At 42.9% G+C, this 18,046-nt stretch overlaps 1 protein-coding gene across 3 annotated transcripts in view; it reads right to left on the bottom strand.

Moving 5' to 3' along the window:
• MYO1B (myosin IB) overlaps positions 1-18,046 on the bottom strand; it is a gene marked incomplete at its 5' end in the record, with an annotated part of 358,657 nt that overhangs the window by 126,511 nt on the left and 214,100 nt on the right. For all 3 annotated transcript variants that reach the window (XM_082260037.1, XM_082260038.1, XM_082260039.1), the window contains 4 exons: positions 203-306; positions 924-1,022; positions 17,107-17,170; positions 17,422-17,468. In XM_082260037.1, the coding sequence (XP_082116163.1) occupies positions 203-306; positions 924-1,022; positions 17,107-17,170; positions 17,422-17,468 (314 nt within the window). The remainder of the gene's footprint in view (positions 1-202; positions 307-923; positions 1,023-17,106; positions 17,171-17,421; positions 17,469-18,046) is intronic.

Below are 18,046 nucleotides of genomic sequence, written 5' to 3'. Positions count from 1 at the left end.
ATTTTTTAAAAAAACTTCACTATTTCCTTGATATAAAAAAGAAATAACTATCCTGGAGAACACATCAAGTCACATTAGCCTTTCTTCTATATTTTCAAAAATATAATAAGTGCTCTTTGCATCCAGTGCTCTGTTAAACCCAAGAGAGTTAAATCTGATCTCTATGAATTGAAGATCCAACAAACACCATCTGTTCTCTTACCCTGACAGTTTTGAAATTTGATGCATCATCTATACCATTCACTTTAGCAGAATCCAGGCTGAGATAGCTGTATTTGCTGAAATCACGATCAAGTTTCAGTTTATCTAAGAAATAAAGGGTTTAAATTATAAAGGAGAATATTGAAGAGAAAAAAAAGTATCTTAAAAGAAATCCAGAGCATAAATTGAAGGGAAGATTTCAGATCAGCGCTTTTCAATGTGTTATATAAGGCAAAGAGTGTTCCTTTTTTTTTATTTTTTTATTTAGTTCTTTGTTGACCTGCCAAAACTGTTAAGTGGATCTAAACACTGTTTTGGCAAATAAAGGAAAGCTATAAAAAAAAAAATCTTTAAAAGTTCAGTCACCTGTGAAGGGACAGTTTAAATAGTGATCACTGAACACCAGTTTTCATCCCCAACACTGGGAAACAATCACTAAGTGTCAAAATTATGAGTCCCCCCCCAAAACTATCACTGGTTCTTCCCTCTGATCTAATGTCACTGTAGAAGCAGCGATGTGAGGCAAGAAGGTAATCGAAAACAGTTAGAGTTGTGGGGGACCCAGAAGATTGACATTGCCATAAGTGTCGGTTTCTCAGCGCACTTCAGGGGATAAAATCTTCTGAACAGATCAACGTTCAGTGGCATGGGCCATGTGAAAGGTGAGGTTCTACACGGTTCATTTCAAGTCACAAACATTTTCATAGATTTGCAGTACTTACTGAGGAGATCTTCAGAGGCTCCAGACAACATCTGATAAAATATATGGAAATTTCTTTCACCTCTTGGTTGCCTGACGACCCTGGACTTTTCAAGGAGATCTACACATCAAAAAAAATTAAACATTACACTATATTTTCAGTATCAAAAAAAAAAAGGATAGATCACTCAAAAATATACAAAAGCTAGACTGGAGATATGAAAAATAATCAGAAACTATGATTTGTATAAAAAATGCATACTTGCAGCCTTTCAAAATGTTGGTAAGGGTGGCACTGGAAAAGAAAAATAAGTGCACCAACATATAGAATAAACCCTCATATTAAAGTTAATGCCTGCTATTAAAAATAACAGCAGAGGATAGTGGAATAGTCACTATTTATATATATATATATATATATATATATACACACATATATACACACACACACACAAAGTAGCATATCTTGAAGATTCTATTTTATCTATTTATCTATTAAAACAATTGTGTTACAAATCAATAACGAATGTCATCCAATGTCTATATAAAAGCTGGCAGAATGTATTGTAAATAGTCAGAGAACATGGGGATAAAAAAATCCAAAATACAATCTCAAATTACCAAAGCCTACACAGAGCTTAATTGGGTTAAATGAAAAATCCCACTTAATTCTGCACTGATCTGATTTGCATGTGCAAAATGACCATCATGTGTTTATCGTCAAGTAATGCTCTTCAGTTTGCTGGCTTTTTTTTTTTTTTTTATATAAAAAGGTAAAGCCCTTTGAAGTTCACACTTCAGTAGCTGAAAGTGGAATTAGTTTCCTTTTCACAGTGATGCACAGACCAGTTGAAAAGCTATACAGGACTATTCCAAGCCATAGATGGATCAAATATGGGTGGGTTCAGCATCTATGGGCAGGCTGGTTTTAACCAAGTCAATCCATCAATTGACTTGGGTACAACCAGCCTGTCAGATTTTCTACATGCAATGGCCGCCAGCAGTAATCATTCTGCTCTGCCGGTCAGGGGGGCCTACAACAGCATTTTTCCAAAAATATATTAATCAAATGGAGAGAGTAGAACTCCCATATAATGGTGGTTATAGATTTATAAGAGATCCTAGCAATAAAGATCTTGAATTATATATTTTCGGGTAATTTCACAGCAGCAATTACACATATGTAATAATTCAGCACTCATTAATAAATTCTCAGGTTTGTCAATACAGGACCAGCTCAATCTATATTAGAGACAGTTAAAAAGTGATTGGAAAAAGGGCTTTCATAAGTATTTTGATACATCCGGTTTAGAAGTTTTATTGTAACCATTTGTAGCAGATTGGCCCTGACTTGCAAAACAGCGATAGCTTGAAACTAATGCTGCACTCAAAGTTCAAACATGGTTGAAATAAATGTGCATAAACTGTTTTAACTGCCCAAGGATCTAAAAATTCTCTTCAACTAGTTTTGTGATCCAGGTACCCCTTATGGACACTTTTATGCAGGTATGTTCAAACTTGTTAAACTCACAGTACTCTGCAAAGCCATAAAGTCTTGGTTGTCTCAAAGTCATGGGTTTTCCACTCCCACGGTGCTGCTTTTTCTATTTAATATATACATACATACACACACACACACTTTAGATTGGTCTAGATTTCAAACTTCAAACAACAAAAGGAATGACCGCACTTCCGATAAGTTTCAAGAAAGGAGTGTCTTTATTCCACATCAATCGAATTGGCAAGTACAGATACACACTGTGAGTGCAGGACAATCGGTGGACGCGTTTCACTACTGGATGTGTCGCTTATTCATGAATGAATAAGCGACACATCCAGTCGTGAAACGCGTCCACAGATTGTCCTGCACTCACAGTGTGTATCTGTACTTGCCAATTCGATTGATGTGGAATAAAGACACTCCTTTCTTGAAACTTATCGGAAGTGCGGTCATTCCTTTTGTTGTTTGAAGCTATCCTGGATTGCGGATCCGACCGGCACCTGATTCCAGCCTCACCTAGAGCGGTCTTCCCTGTTTGGATTCTGCCTATTCCTCCTAGATTTCAAACTTGTAATATTTCAGGAAATGGTTTTCAACAGACCGGCAAGGTTTTTTATAATACATTTAGGGAAGATCTATTTAACTTAAATCACGAACACGAGTTAATAAGCCTAACAAAATGAAGTGACAAGGCATTCTTTGCAAACCCTTCAGACCATGTCCGTCTACAATATCCTGCAATGTATTTGAAACTAACCTGGAAATATTCTGTCATATTTTTCCATTACTGTGAACCTCATAGTATAATCAACTCTTTGCAAACTCAATATTCTGGGGATATTTTACTAGGCATGTCACTACTATAGCACTAACAGATCCCTAAATTCCTGCAAGCATTTTTTGTATTATACTCCTATGTGCTAGGCTGTGCTGACTTTGGACTTGATAAAACACAGTGGACCAACACCAGCATGACATAACTCCCCAAACCATCACGGACTGTGGAAACTCCACACTGGACGTCATGCAACTTGGATTCTGTGTCTCTCCACTCTTCCTCCAGACTCTGGGATCTTGATTTCCAAATGAAATGCAAATTTTTCCAGTCTGTGCTGATTTTGGGAGCCGTGTCGACGGCTGGTGTTAGTCCACTGTCTTTTATCAAGTCCAAAGTCAAAGCAGCCCTCTACCAGGAAATTTCAGAACACTTTGTGCTTCCCAGCTTTATGGAGATGCGGATTTAATTTTCCAGCAGGACTTGGCACCTGCCCACACTGCCAAAAGTACCAATACCTGGTTTAATGATCATGGTATCACAGTGCTTGATTGGCCACCAAACTCGCCTGACCTAAACCCCATAGAGAATTTGTGGGGTAATGTCAAGAGGAAGATGAGACACACCAAACTCAACAATGCAGATGAGTTGAAAACCACCATCAAAGAAACCTGAGCTTCCATAACACCTAAGCAGTGCCACAGGCTGATTGCCTCCATGCCATGACACATTGATGCAGTAATTCATGCAAAAGCAGCCCCGACCAAATTTTAAATGCATACTATACTGTACATGGACATATATTTCAGTAAGCCAGCATTTCTATAATAAAAATCCTTTTTGATTAGTTGTATGGAATATTAAAATTTTCTGAGATAATATATTTTGGGTTTTTACTAGCTGTAAGCCATAATATTCAAAATTAAAAGAAAGAAATGCTTGATGTATATCACTCAGTAACGCATCTATATAAAATATAGGAGTTTCACTTTTTGAATTGAATTACTGAAATAAATTACCATTTTAATGATATTCTAATTTTATGAGATGGACCTGTATATTTCCACATATTTCTCTACAACAGCCTTTGTCAGTTAAGGGTCCATGGAACCCTAAAGCTCCTACAAAGAATGCTAGAGGTTTTTTTAAACAATGACAGACTAATGCCCATCTAGACTCCTCCTAATGACCACCAATGTTAAAGTGCCTATATGCTTAGCCTATATGCTGCATAGTATCATAGGCCCATGCTATCTGGTAAGCGTATACTATATCAGGATTTTCCCTATGGTGACGGGACTCATACATTACTGGTGGGTTCTAGCATCTTCTCAAGACAATTATTCTTTTGGTTGTTTTAATGTTTTCTGGTAAATGCATATTTAACCTCCATACCTGGTGACGGGTTTGTTTAGTCACTTTATTTCTCCCTGGTCAGTGCACCTTTGTGAATGTCTCACACCCCAATATTCGTAATTTGTGCATGATAATGTGTGCATGCTTTATGTGATACTTTATTATAAGCGGTATCAACTATATACATCTTTTTTTTGTGTCACTCACTACAATCCGGTCTGGACGGGGAGTTCCTCTCTTCTGCCCCTTGTGGAGGATTATACATTCAGGAAACAGCACCTGATGACAGCCCAGCCCCCATTGCCAGTATAGCGCCCTGCTCCCACCCCAGGAGGTGGACCAGACCACCCAAACAGCCCCAGCAAAGTGGAGGGGGTTGGATGGGGAACAGATGAAAGGGGGGTGCCTGACGGGAAGGAGGGGAACCCGGGTGTCCGACTGTCCCAAGGAGGGGCCCACGTCCACCCCAAAACCCTCCAGGGGGAGAGGGGGAACAGCTACTTACCATACCAGGAATTGGGTGGGACCAGCTCCAGACAGAACTTCTCTCCATCTAAATGGGGGGGGGGCTGTCGTCCAGGAGTAACGCTGTGGCTTGGGCCGAGGCGTTTAACTCACAGGCCACCCCCCCGTTCAGAGGGGCTATGTCATAGCTGACCTAGCGCAGAGCTGAGGTTTGCGCGTGTTTTCTGGCCAGACTGGGGTGACCACAGGATGTCGATTTTCCAGCCCGTCGCCCAGTCCGGCTGTTGAAATTTAGATCTCACAGGAAAAATCCGGTGGAAAAAAAATTTCTCTCTAAAAAGAAAAAATTTGTCAGGATCAGAGATCCCAGCAAGGAACTGACTAGGCAGAAAAAAAACCTATAGCAGGGGGAGGGAGTCCTACTCCTGCAGGGGACAGTATAACCCAACGGTTAAGAATTTGTGTGCTGTGTGCATCAATGAACGAAATAAAGTAAAAGGTTTTTTACCTTAATGTATTCTCTGCATGCGTTGGCGGCTGCATGCACTGCAAATATCTCCTAAACCGTGCCGGTTTAGGAGATATTAATTGTACCTACAGGTAAGCCTTATTATAGGCTTACCTGTAGTTAAAAGTGTCAAAAAGCGGGATACTACCGATTTAAACACTACGTGTACCATATTCTTTGTTGTGTAAAATTCTCAGCGACTTACTCATCATGCTAATCCTCCTTGATCTAGAGATATAGGGATCAATTTACTAAAACTGGAGTGTACAAAATCTGATGCAGCTGTGCATAGTAGCCAATCAGCTTCTAACTTCGGCTTGTTTGATTAAGATTTGACAATAAAAAACTGGAAGCAGATTGGTTTCTATGCAGAGATGCACCAGATTTTGCAATCTCCAATTTTAACTCCAAAGTAATTTTCAGCAGGGATTCCTTGAATTCTTATCATTTCAAAGGTCACTCCAATGTGAAAAGATTGAGAAAGGCAGTGCTACATTAATTGTTGTAGTAATTATTACCATTCTATTGGTAATATAAAGCTTTTTCCTGACGCCAACATGGCAGCATATGATATAGCTCCGCCCCTATATCCACCCAAAGGACCTGTTTAAATCTATAAAAGTCTGACTGAGAGCAACCTCCCCTATTCTCCTTTTCGTCCCCAAGATATACACCCGCAAGACTGTGATGTTGCAATAAATCCCTACCTGCCGAAAGTCGGTATCGGCCTGGGTTCAGCCTCTCCCAGGCGCGGTCCCACATCTTAGGATGCTAAAAGCACCAACAAGGTGGGGAGCCCCTTTTCTGGTGGTCTTTTGGGGCTGAGAAGTTCTCTAACTAGAGAGGACAGAACCTCATGTGGTGCACCTGACATGGTGTTTGGTTGCTGGAGTCCATGATGCATGTGTCTCTACACACCTGTGCTGAATCCTGATGCTGGTGTCAGTGCTGCAGTTTTTCTCCTACAGGCATGTGCTTATCCCTTTTTGTTTTCCTCCTATGCCTCTAACTTCATTAGGCTTAAAATTTGACTGCAGATCTTCCTCTGCTTGTTGCTCTGTGCTGCCAACACACAAGATTAGTTTTGACCTTGTCATTTTGCCACTTAAATTCAACCAATGACCTCATGCACAATTAGTGAAATGTGTTTTATGGTCACAAAACAAAGACATGAGTTTACTGCAGAGACTTCAGTTAATAATTCACAACTCATACTGCAAATATTCCATTAGATGGGGTCAGAATTTCCTTTTACATCTAATTGAAAAGATCACTCCACACACAGATTATTATCATGTGAAAATTGTACAATGTGCTGGTTCTAGAAATTCGTTTTTGTTTTTTTTTTTTCTTTTGTCTGCGTTTTTTTTTCATTAACTTATGGCTTTTCCGTTGACCAACGTGCGTGCTAGCAGTTTTGTGGCTGGCTATGGCATCCATGCATGCACTGTGCGGAAGGCCACGTGTGGCAGCCATTTTTGCTATGGCATGTACAAGCTCACGCATGTGTGAGGTGGTTTTTGCACTGGAAACATCTTCTGTTTTCCCTTGCTTACGCTGCAGGTGAATGGGGGAGAGGAGGAAGGAGATTAGGGCAGATGTCTATAATCTGTTTGCTTCTTTTTTTGAGTCTTCTTTTTCTTTCTGCTCAGTGCTGACATCCTTGCTCCAAAAGGAACTTTCTGCCACATAGCCAAGACCTCCATGTGCTTCAGCCTAGTCCTATAAGGGCTCACATTTCAGCTTTCACCAGGGAAAATTGGTATGCGCGCTGCCAGGGGAATGCTTCATGAGGTAAATTCTGAGATTTTGCCCTGAGGAGGAATAACGTTCCCCGGTAGTTTTATTCTGGTCCTGGATTTCTTGCCAAGACTTTGTTTGCCTCATCAGAATGCAGTCCTCAGTGGGACATCACTCGAGAGGCAGTGTCCCTCGGAAATTTCAGGCAATAACTTCATGGGGCAGCGTATCGGCTCCACAAGCACTTGGAGTTACAGAGTCCTACATCTTATTCCTTCTAGATGAGTTGGGGCCTATTGCTCCTCGAGCACCTTTGTTCCCAAGGTGGCTTCTGTTTTCATCTTACAATGTGGCAGTTCCTTCCTTTCCGACAGAGAACGCACCTAACCTACACTGGATATACCAAGTGTCTAAAATGCCTACCTTTAAGCAGCTTATTAGGTAAAATCGTCCAGAAGGCTGTTTGTGTTTCCATCAGGCAAGTTCGGAGGAAGAACCTACAGCAAAACCTCATCTTGGAGAGTCAAGGTCATCCAGAAAACCTACAGTGTGGGCAAGAGCCTCCAGAAGTGATACAGGCTCATTCAGCTAGATCAATTTTAACATCTTTAAATTTGGGCATTTGCCTATAGAGACCTCTGCAAAGCAGCAATCTAGTTGGTGTGGTGCACCTGCCTATGGCACTACAGGAAAGCTGCAGAACCTTGTACATCAATGGACTTCAATAGAATGACAGGCCAGGCTTCCATGTCCGTTGTAATAAAGTTTGATTATACATTTTAGCCCTCCCTGTTTAGCTCACTATTTATCATATGTATGCTGCCATGTGGGCATCAGAAAAATGGAAAATTGTATCAAATACTTACTGTAATTTCCTTTCCTGACGCCAGTCCATGGCAGCATACGAACCCTCCCTTTTGTGATCATGATATTTTTATGGAGAATAGGGTAGGTTGCTCTCAGTCAGACTTTTAAACAGGTCCTGTGGGTGGATATAGAGGCAAAGCTACATCATATGTATGCTGCCATGGATTGGTGTCAAGAAAGGAAAATTACGGTAAGTATTTGATACAATTTTCCATTTTTACGATTAACATTTCCCATCTGAAAGAAAAGGGATTAGTTATAGCATTAATTCCTGCTTTTCAGTTACAACATTGCACAGCATTGTGACAGACTTTTGATAGGTAGCCCCAATTAGCAAAACATTTCACATTTTTTGTATTCTCTTGTAAATTATTTTACTTAATTATTTGTACGCAAGATGATCTCTATGCAATGCTTTCTGGCACACCACTTTACAAAGTTTTCTTAGGTTTGAAAAAAAAATGTAAAACTCACACAGTGGGGCTTTTAAAAAAACTTCTCATGGTATATTTGGCCTTAGCCCCGGTTCACACTAGGGCGACCTGTGAGGCGACCTGGTCGCCTCACAGGTCGCCTCCCATAGGAAAGCTGCGGACCCGTTCTAATAGGAGCGACACAAGTCGCTCCGACCTAGAAAAAGTGTCCGGAGCTTCTTTGGGGCGACCAGGAGGCGACCGCCATAGACTTCAATGTTATGAAGTCCGTGGCGGCCGCTCCGAGGTCGCGGCGCGCTGCTCGCACCGCGATCTCGGAGGTCGCCCCTGAAAGTAGCGTCGCTCCTATGTGAACCGGCGCTTAAAAGCTCACCAAGCCTGCATAAGGCCTTTGTTTGCCCAAGACAAAAAAAATCAAAACAAACATTTACTTCATTTTTAACTCTCCAAAAAAAGTTATTAGTTCAGAGTGAAGTTGGCACACAAGGCCTACCAACAATCGGATTTTTGTAAGATCTTACCGTAAAATCCTTTTCTCTTAGCTCATTGACAGACGTAGTCTTCTTGATTCACAAGAACTGGGTTATGTTGTCTCCGCAGGAGCAGGACTAGGCAGAAAGAAAAAACGTTCTGGATCCACCTTAGGGGCAGTCCCTGAGGGTATATCCTCCCTCTCTCTGCTACAAGGCATCAGTTCTGTCACAAAGCAGCAACAGAGAATTTAACCCAACCCAACTCAATGATAGAGGGGCGGGTACTACGTCTGTCAATGAGCTAAGAGAAAAGGATTTTACGGTAAGATCTTACAAAAATCCGATTTTCTCTGTCGCTCATTGACAGACGTAGTCTTCTTGATTGACAAGAACTGGGACATCCAGAAGCAGTGCCACAAATGAGGGGTGGGATTGACCGAAATCAAAATCCAATCTAGAAGGCCCAACCGGTGCCAAACTAGAAGTTTTAAAGGCTCATTATAAACAAAGAATGAGACTCAAATGAAAATTTCCAACGGAAAAAAAAAAAAAAAACCCTCGAGGCAGACCACTGGTCTCCTCAAATGGCGGCCTGCAAAACCTTGCGGCCAAACGAGGCATCAGACGATGCCATTACATCAACTTTATAATGTTTTGTAAAGGTATGCACCGACGACCAGGTAGCCGCCTTGCACACCTGGACCACTGACGCCTGATGGCGAAAGGCCCATGACGCACTAAGTGCCCGAGTGGAGTGCGCCTTAACAGGGAACGGGGGCTCCCGACCCTTAATAGAATAAGCCTGTACCACCGTCTGTCTGATCCATTTGGAAATAGTCGCGGCAGATGCAGGCAACCCCTTTTTGGGTCCATCCGGGATCACAAAAAGTGAATCCGTCTTGCGAAACGAGTCTGTCGTTTTCAAGTATACCCTGATCGCCCGGACCACATCCAAGGAGTGTAAAGCAAACTCCCGAGGATGACTGGGCTTAGGATACAGGGAAGGTAATACAATTTCTTCATTCAGATAAAATTCTGAAACCACTTTTGGTAGGAAGGATGGATTCGGACGAAGAACCACCTTATCTCTATGAACCACCAGATATGGGGAACGACAAGATAAAGCGGCCAGTTCTGACACCCTGCGTGCAGAAGTGATAGCCACCAAGAAGGCCACCTTCTGGGACAACGTAGGTAGAGGAATCTCCCTAATATCTTCAAAGGGAGGTTTCTGAAGAACCGACAATACTAAATTAAGATCCCAGGGTGGTAACGGCTCGCGCACTGGCGGAGCCAGATGTCGCACCCCCTGGATGAAATTCCGCACCAAGGAATGAGTAGCCAAAGGCTTCTGAAAGAAGATAGCTAATGCTGAGACCTGACCCTTGATAGTGCTCAAGGCCAGTTTCTGCTCAACCCCTTGTTGCAGAAAAGCTAATATTCGACTAACCGAATAAGACCGTGGACGGAACCCCAGAGGTTCACACCATGCAATGTAGGACTTCCATGTACGATGATAAATCTTTCTGGAAGTCGCCTTCCTTGCTTTAACTAGAGTAGGAATAACTGAAGCTGACAATCCCTTGTCCTTCAGCACCTGGGTCTCAATAGCCAGGCCGTTAAAGCCAGCGATCGTAAAGCAGGATGGAAGATCGGTCCCTGAGACAGTAGGTCCTCCCTGAGAGGAAGTCTCCATGGGACGTCCGCCACCAGTCTGACCACGTCGGCGTACCAAGCTCGGCGAGGCCAGTCCGGAGCTACCAGGATTACTGGAATTCCTTCCTCCTCTATCCTGCGAAGAAGTCTTGGCAGTAACCCGAGAGGAGGGAAGGCATACATTAGCTGGTATTGCCCCCACGGGGCGATCAGTGCGTCTGCGGTCTCTGCTAGAGGATCGCGGGAGCGAGCCACGAATCTCTGTACTTTCCTGTTGAATCGTGATGCCAACAGATCCACATCCGGGGTGCCCCACCGTAGGCACAACTGGTGGAAAACTTCTGGATGGAGGGACCATTCCCCCTGATCCAGAGTCTGACGGCTGAGATAATCTGCCTGCCAATTTTCCACCCCCGGAATGAACACCGCAGAGATAGCTGGAACAAATCGTTCCGCCCAGCGAAGAATGCAAGCCACTTCTTTGGCCGCTCGGACACTCTTGGTGCCCCCCTGGTGATTGACATAAGCCACGGCCGTGGCGTTGTCCAACTGGATCCGAACCGGGCTGCCCTGGAGCTGCTCGGTCCAGTGAATCAGACAAAGTCTGATCGCTCTCAGTTCCAATACATTTATCGGCAACCTGGATTCTTCCAGGGACCAAAGTCCCTGGACAGATAACTGACCGAGAATTCCTCCCCATCCGGATAGACTGGCATCCGTGGTCACTATCGTCCAATATATTGGCAGAAATGACTTTCCCTGGCTGAGCATCGGAGACCGAAGCCACCAGACCAGAGACTCTCTGGTCTGTTTGCTCAATCGGATCTGATTGTCCAGGGATTCCGGATTCCGATTCCATCTGAGAAGAATCTCTTGCTGAAGAATTCGGGTATGGGACTGGGCAAATGGGACTGCTTCGAAGGAAGCCACCATCAACCCCAGAACCCTCATGCAAGTTCGAAGAGAAGACCAGCTGTTGGATAGTAACAACTGGACTGCTGATTGAATCTTCCGGAGTTTCCCTACCGGAAGGAAAACTCTTGACCTGACTGTGTCTAGAATTAGACCCAGATATTCGAGCCTCTGGGTGGGAACCAGAAATGACTTTTGCTGGTTCACCAGCCACCCGAATTCCTGTAAAGAAATTATAGTAATTTCTATGTTTTGTAGACGGGTCTGAGGAGATTCTGCATGAAGCAGGAGATCGTCTAGGTAACCTAGAATCGATATGCCTCTTTGGCGCAGTAGTGCCAACATTGGGGCCAACACCTTCGTGAAGACCCGAGGAGCCGTGGCGAGACCGAAAGGTAACGCCACAAACTGATAGTGGTTCTCTTCTACAGAAAAGCGTAGAAACCGCTGATGTCCTGCGAAAATGGGAATGTGAAAATAGGCGTCCTTGATGTCTATGGACGCTAGGACATCCCCTGGATGCAGGAAGGCTGCTACTGTGCGAATGGATTCCATCTTGAATTTCCTTATGTTGAGAAAGGAATTGAGTGCCCTTAAGTCCAGAATTGGACGCACTTTGCCCTCTTTCCTGGGTATTGTAAATAGGTTTGAATAAAACCCTTGAAAACGTTCTGTCCAAGGAACGTGGACTACCTCTCCTTGTTGTAGTAAATCCGTGACTGCTCTCCGCAGATCTTCTAAACGATCCGGGGATAGTCGGATATTGGAAGGGAAGAATCGCGCCGGTGGGAGAGATTGAAACTCGATCTTGTACCCTGACCTTATGACTTCGCAAACCCACTTGTCCGGGATTCTGGAAAGCCATGGATCCGGGAACCGGCGAAGACGTCCCCCCACCCCAATTATGGGTGGGGGCGCACCTTCAGGCTTTGGACGATTTATCTTCAGGTCTGGAGGGGGCGGGCTTTTGCTTGCCCGACCAACGTTCCCTGAAGCCTCCTGAAGGAGCTTTGGAGGACTTCATTTTTTCACCCGCGGGACGAAAAAACTTTTTGTGAGCAGAGAAAGAAGGCCCTCGTCTTTGACGAGTTCCTTTACCCTTAACATTTTGCGGTAAAAAGGTGCTCTTACCACCCGTGAGATCCTTAATGATCTCATCTAAGTTGGCTCCAAATAGACGCTCTCCTAAAAAGGGGATATTAGCCAATGCTTTTTTGGAACCTTGGTCGGCTAACCAACCTTTTAGCCACAGTGTACGCCTGAGAACCACTGCTGAAACTGATGCTCGCGCCAATAATGGAGTGGCGTTTAACGCCGCATCACACACAAACTGTAACCCCTGTATCATTTGTTCCAACAAATCTGATACCGCCTGAGGGACCTCTTCTAAGTCCCGGCGTAACCACTTGGTCCATTCAGTTACAGTCTGCGAAACCAGACCAATAGCAATTATTGGTCTGAAAGCTGATCCAATCAAGGAAAACATGGTGCGAGACATAGCTTCTATCTTGCGATCCACTGGATCTTTAAAAGACGGAGCGTCTTCTAAAGGAATAACCGTGGCTTTATTCAATCTAGCAATTGGTGAATCCACCACAGGTGGTTCTGTCCATTTCTTAATGAGGGTTTCCTCAAACGGATAACGCCTGTTAATGCGTTTAGAAATAGCAGAAGTGCGTTTTGGCAGACTCCATTCTTCTTTGATTGGATTGCCAAAACATTTGGGCAATGGAAAACCCTTCGCCACTTTGATGCATTTTTTAGTCCCAAAAGGGATTTCAGTTTCAGCCATTTCTGACGGAATACCCTGTAATCTTAAGGTTTCTTGAACAGATACAATGAGTGCGTTTACCAACGCTTCCTCTCGGGCTATGGCTGATGCCGAAACATCCTCCTCACTGTCTGAAGAGACAGTACCCGAGACACCAATCCCAGATGAAGTACCTGCAACTGCAGAAATAGGCTCAGATTCTGAATCCGAAGTTTCAGATAATAAGGGGTTAGGCAGGGGTCGCTTTCTTGCGCCCTGTCCCTGACAAGCCACTTCCACCCGGGACACAAAAGTTTCCATAATAGCTGACAATGATTCAACAGTCAGTGGGGTGCTGGAGGATCCTGCAGACACCTCGAGGGGATCCGGTGGAGATACATGAGTGGCAGGGTCCATGTTAATTCAGGACACCTCTGCCAGAAAAAACAAAAAACTTTTTTTTTTTTTTAAATAAAAAAATACCTCTTTTTTTTTTTTTTATGTGTCTCCCCCTAGCGCAATAGCGCCCCTCAAAGTACCTGCTTCTCGATCCCCACAGAGAGAGAGAGGGACCCCCAAGGCTCACCACCCGATGCAGAGAAGTTTCCAACCAACTGCAGTCAGCGTCTGTCTTTTACAGACTGGAAAGAGCTGTGTTCGTTTTCCCGGGTAGAAGGACGTGGCTCCGCCCCCTGTGTACGCCTTCCGGCGTTCCCAGCTCTCCACAAGGTAGCTGGGCTCATCAAACATGGCCGCCCCCATACGGGAGACAATAGACTCCAAAAACATGGCGGCCGGCGTAACCTGAGGACATTCATGCACCTGGTCTACGGCAAAATGGCGGCGGATTGCCGAAATCGTTTTTCCCAGCACATCCACCTGCATCTCTGCTAAGTGGCGGTTTATCGATCTGCAGGAGGTACACTACAATTAAGGTAGGATTATACCTCCTATGTCTGCTGTAATACTACAGTCTGCTGGGTAGAGTGTTAGCTCTCAAACCAAGTCCACTTCCCACCAAACACATACTGTATTTACAAGGGGGACTTTTAGTGTCAGATATATACTGACCATGTATGGAGGGGCACATAATTCATACTGCCTCATAACGAGGAAAAAAAGGGAACGTTTACTCACCATACCGAACCGACAGGCACCCTCTCTTCACAATACCCTCTCCACCGGGGTGGGGGGTTGTGGACCACTCCGGACGCCTCGACTCTCTGGTTCCTGGCGTCCAAGCGAGACTTTTAACTCGCAAGGTCAGTCCCTCCAATGGGACTCCGTCGCGGCCGACCCTGCGCGGAGCTCTGGTCTGCACGCACTCGTAGGCAGAAACCGGGGTGACCATTGGATCTCAACATCCAGCCCTTCGCCCGGCCCCGCATACTTACTTGAATGTGTCGCGGCCGACCAAGCGCAATGCAATGGTCTGCGCGCGCTCGTAGGCCGGCTGGGGTGACCACTAGTGTCGCCAAGTCCGGCGTATTTGCTTGAAGATCTCACAGGAAAAAAACACTGGAGAAAACTACCTAAAAAATATTTTTTCTAAAGAAAAAATCTTGCCAGGACCAAAAAGATCCCAGCAAGGAACTTAGGTCCTTACTCCTGACTAGACAGAAAAAAACTGATGCCTTGTAGCAGAGAGAGGGAGGATATACCCTCAGGAACTGCCCCTAAGGTGGAGCCAGAACGTTTTTTCTTTCTGCCTAGTCCTGCTCCTGCGGAGACAACATAACCCAGTTCTTGTGAATCAAGAAGACTACGTCTGTCAATGAGCGACAGAGAAATTATGGTTATTTCTAACACTTTGGGAATTCAAATTTACCTCAGTCACTCCTGCACTCCCTGCATTTTATCAAAATATGAACTTTTTATTTACTTTAGTCTTAGGGTGGCCATTATACAAGAAGATATCTCACCAAACACAACAGGCAAGAATTAGTCTTTGAACAAACTGATCTATTGGGACCTGGGCTGACATACACAAACCAATCTTTTGGTTGAGCAACTTGAAATTATTGTAAAGTTAGAGATTCTCTCTTTTTTAAAAACAGTAAACATGTCATACCTACCTGCTCTGTTAAATGGTTTTGTACAGAGCAGGCCCAATCCTCCCTTTCCTGGGGTCTCACACTAGTGACTTTTCTGTGTGCCACCATAGGAAGCCAATTCCTATGGTGGCATGCATACGCGCTCAGTGTGACTCAGTGGTGTGACTCAGTGTGACTGTCCCCTGCTCCTTCATCAATGGATTTGATTTGCAGCAGAAGCCAATAGCTCCTGTGCTGGATCAAGATAGGGCTCAGATAAGTAATGCAGAGAATATAGAGAAAATGGGGTTTTTATAACCCTACATTTTCTTTATGGGATGGGAGCAGGGGTTAATGATTTATATAAGAAGATTTTATTAGGTCTGGGCTCAGTTAAATAGGCCTACTTCTTGTGTAGTGTATGACAGGCTGAACTTTTGACCCGAGCTATATCAGCTTTGAACTTCCCGCCCAGGAGTGGTAGGTCTCCGGGCAGATTTCAAGTTTAACATGGTTTTCCCGCTCATGGGAGCACTGTTTCCAGGCAGATCAGCGCGTGCAGCCCGGCTCCCGCCTGAATTTTCCCGCTTCTGGGGGCTAACCAGCCCCAGCCAGTTGTAATTCAGGGCTCTTTAAGGGTGACTGCGGGGCTCCGAGTCACTTCGTTACCTCAGGAGCAGTTCTCTCCCCCCCCCCCCACCCCCCCCCCAAAAAAAAAAAAAACTTAGTTTGTCGCGGCCAGTTATAAATTATTTGACTTGTTGCTATCGCCTTAGCTAAAGTGCTTCGGTGGATGAAATTGTTTTTATGATGATGGTCTAGTGTGTTGTTGGAAAATGTTGGTTGTAAAAAAAATTAAAAAAAAAAAGGTATTTGGAAATAAAATTATTTTAATGTTATTTATTGTCAGCCCGAGCCGTGGTGGCTGGGCTGGTTCTGGACGTTTTTAAAGTGGATTTTAAACAAAGTATAAAGTATGTTTTATTATATTAGTTTTAAAAGTCAATAATAAAAAACAGCCGCGGCCTTTGTCCAAACCGTTTTCTTGTCTGGTGTTATTTAATTTATTTATAAACATTTAAAGTTTGTTAGGTTTATTTATCTGGGTTAACAAAAAAGGGACATCCTGCTTCCCATTCCCATACATTAAGGTAAAAAAAAAAAAAACTTCAGCCTTTACAACCAATATACACTCAGATCAGCTGGTAGCCTTGTTTTTTAAATGACAAGGTAAAGTGGAGTGTAATGGGAATCTAGATCGATATTGTGCCCAGTTTATAATAAACCTGTCAGAATTACTTAAAGTACTAAAAAGGATGCAGCAGTACAATGAAGACACCTAGACGCCCCTGCAAATAATTTATTATGGCCCCCTCAAGCTCTAGTGGTAACCAGAATCCCAGGCTGTTAAGAGGCCAGACAATTCCCAATAATACCCACATTCTTCTATTGCCCAGTAAGGCCACCCAATACAATGGAGAGTGAAAGAGAAAGCCTGGGCCATTTGGCATTCAATGTAATATGAATTTCCTAACCATATCTCAAGTATTTTCCTCATTTTAATGTTACAGTAAAGCTACCTCAGGCAAGTAGTAACACAGATTTCACAGCATCCAAGCTGATGCAAATTTGACATTACAGTATATCCATTAAAAAAAAAAAAAAACTTATCCATAGAGATTACACAGGTCAAATTAATTACCCATAAAGCATATATTCAGTGATATGTACTTACAGTTGCTTATAACTCCACCAAGTGGATCACCCTTAAAATCAAATTCAATATCCATATATTTGCCCTAAAATGCAAATTAAAAAGAGTCAAAATAATGGATTGTGTACATGGTTCATGTAAATATATTACTATAATGTTTTTAATTTCAAAAGGTCTATATTTTGCCTAAAATCGTCTTTCAAGGATATTTCAACTATGGTCACTTTTAAAAAAAGGCCCTTATTCAACATATATATTTTCTATAGTTATATTATGCTATAAGGTTTATGTGCAGGCAATCTCTAGAACTTAGTTTTTGAATAATCGAGTACTTACAAATCTGGATGAATTATCATTCCTCACAGTTTTTGCATTTCCAAAAGCTAGCAATACAAAATAAAAAACAGGTTTCAAACAATCATCAAAATGCATAAAATACTAAAAATGTTGTATTAATGTAATGTAAAAAAATTGTACACCATAAGTAAATGAAAATATGGAATATTCAATTTCGACTTCTTTAGCGATAAAATCTGCAAGGGTTATTTAATAGAAAATACAAAAGCATTTCTAAATATGCTCCCTAAATTTTTACTTTACTTATGTTTAGAACTATTATTATTATACAGGTCTAACTAATGTGGACCAACATTGATTTTTAATTAAAGGTCAACAAGAGAAAATAATGTTATTGAGCAGCGCTGTATTAAGTGTATTTTTTTTAATGTTCATATGAGTAATGAAAACCTGATAGAGAGGGTCAAGTTTATAAGGCTGTTAACATTCAATTATTAAACTAAACCGACTCAAAACCATTTAAATTTTTTTTTTCTTTTCTGTTAGGGGGTAAAAATGAAAACGCTGCTGCAGATTAAAGAAACCCAAAAGTACTCACCCATACCCAAGGCAGCCTCCTAAACTATGCCAACTCTGCATTTCAGGTGCTCTGGCCAGCACTTCC

Source organism: Pelophylax lessonae (assembly GCF_965119305.1).
Source record: "Pelophylax lessonae genome assembly, chromosome: 6".
Lineage (NCBI taxonomy): Eukaryota > Metazoa > Chordata > Amphibia > Anura > Ranidae > Pelophylax > Pelophylax lessonae.
This window is presented reverse-complemented; position numbering and strand designations above follow the sequence as displayed.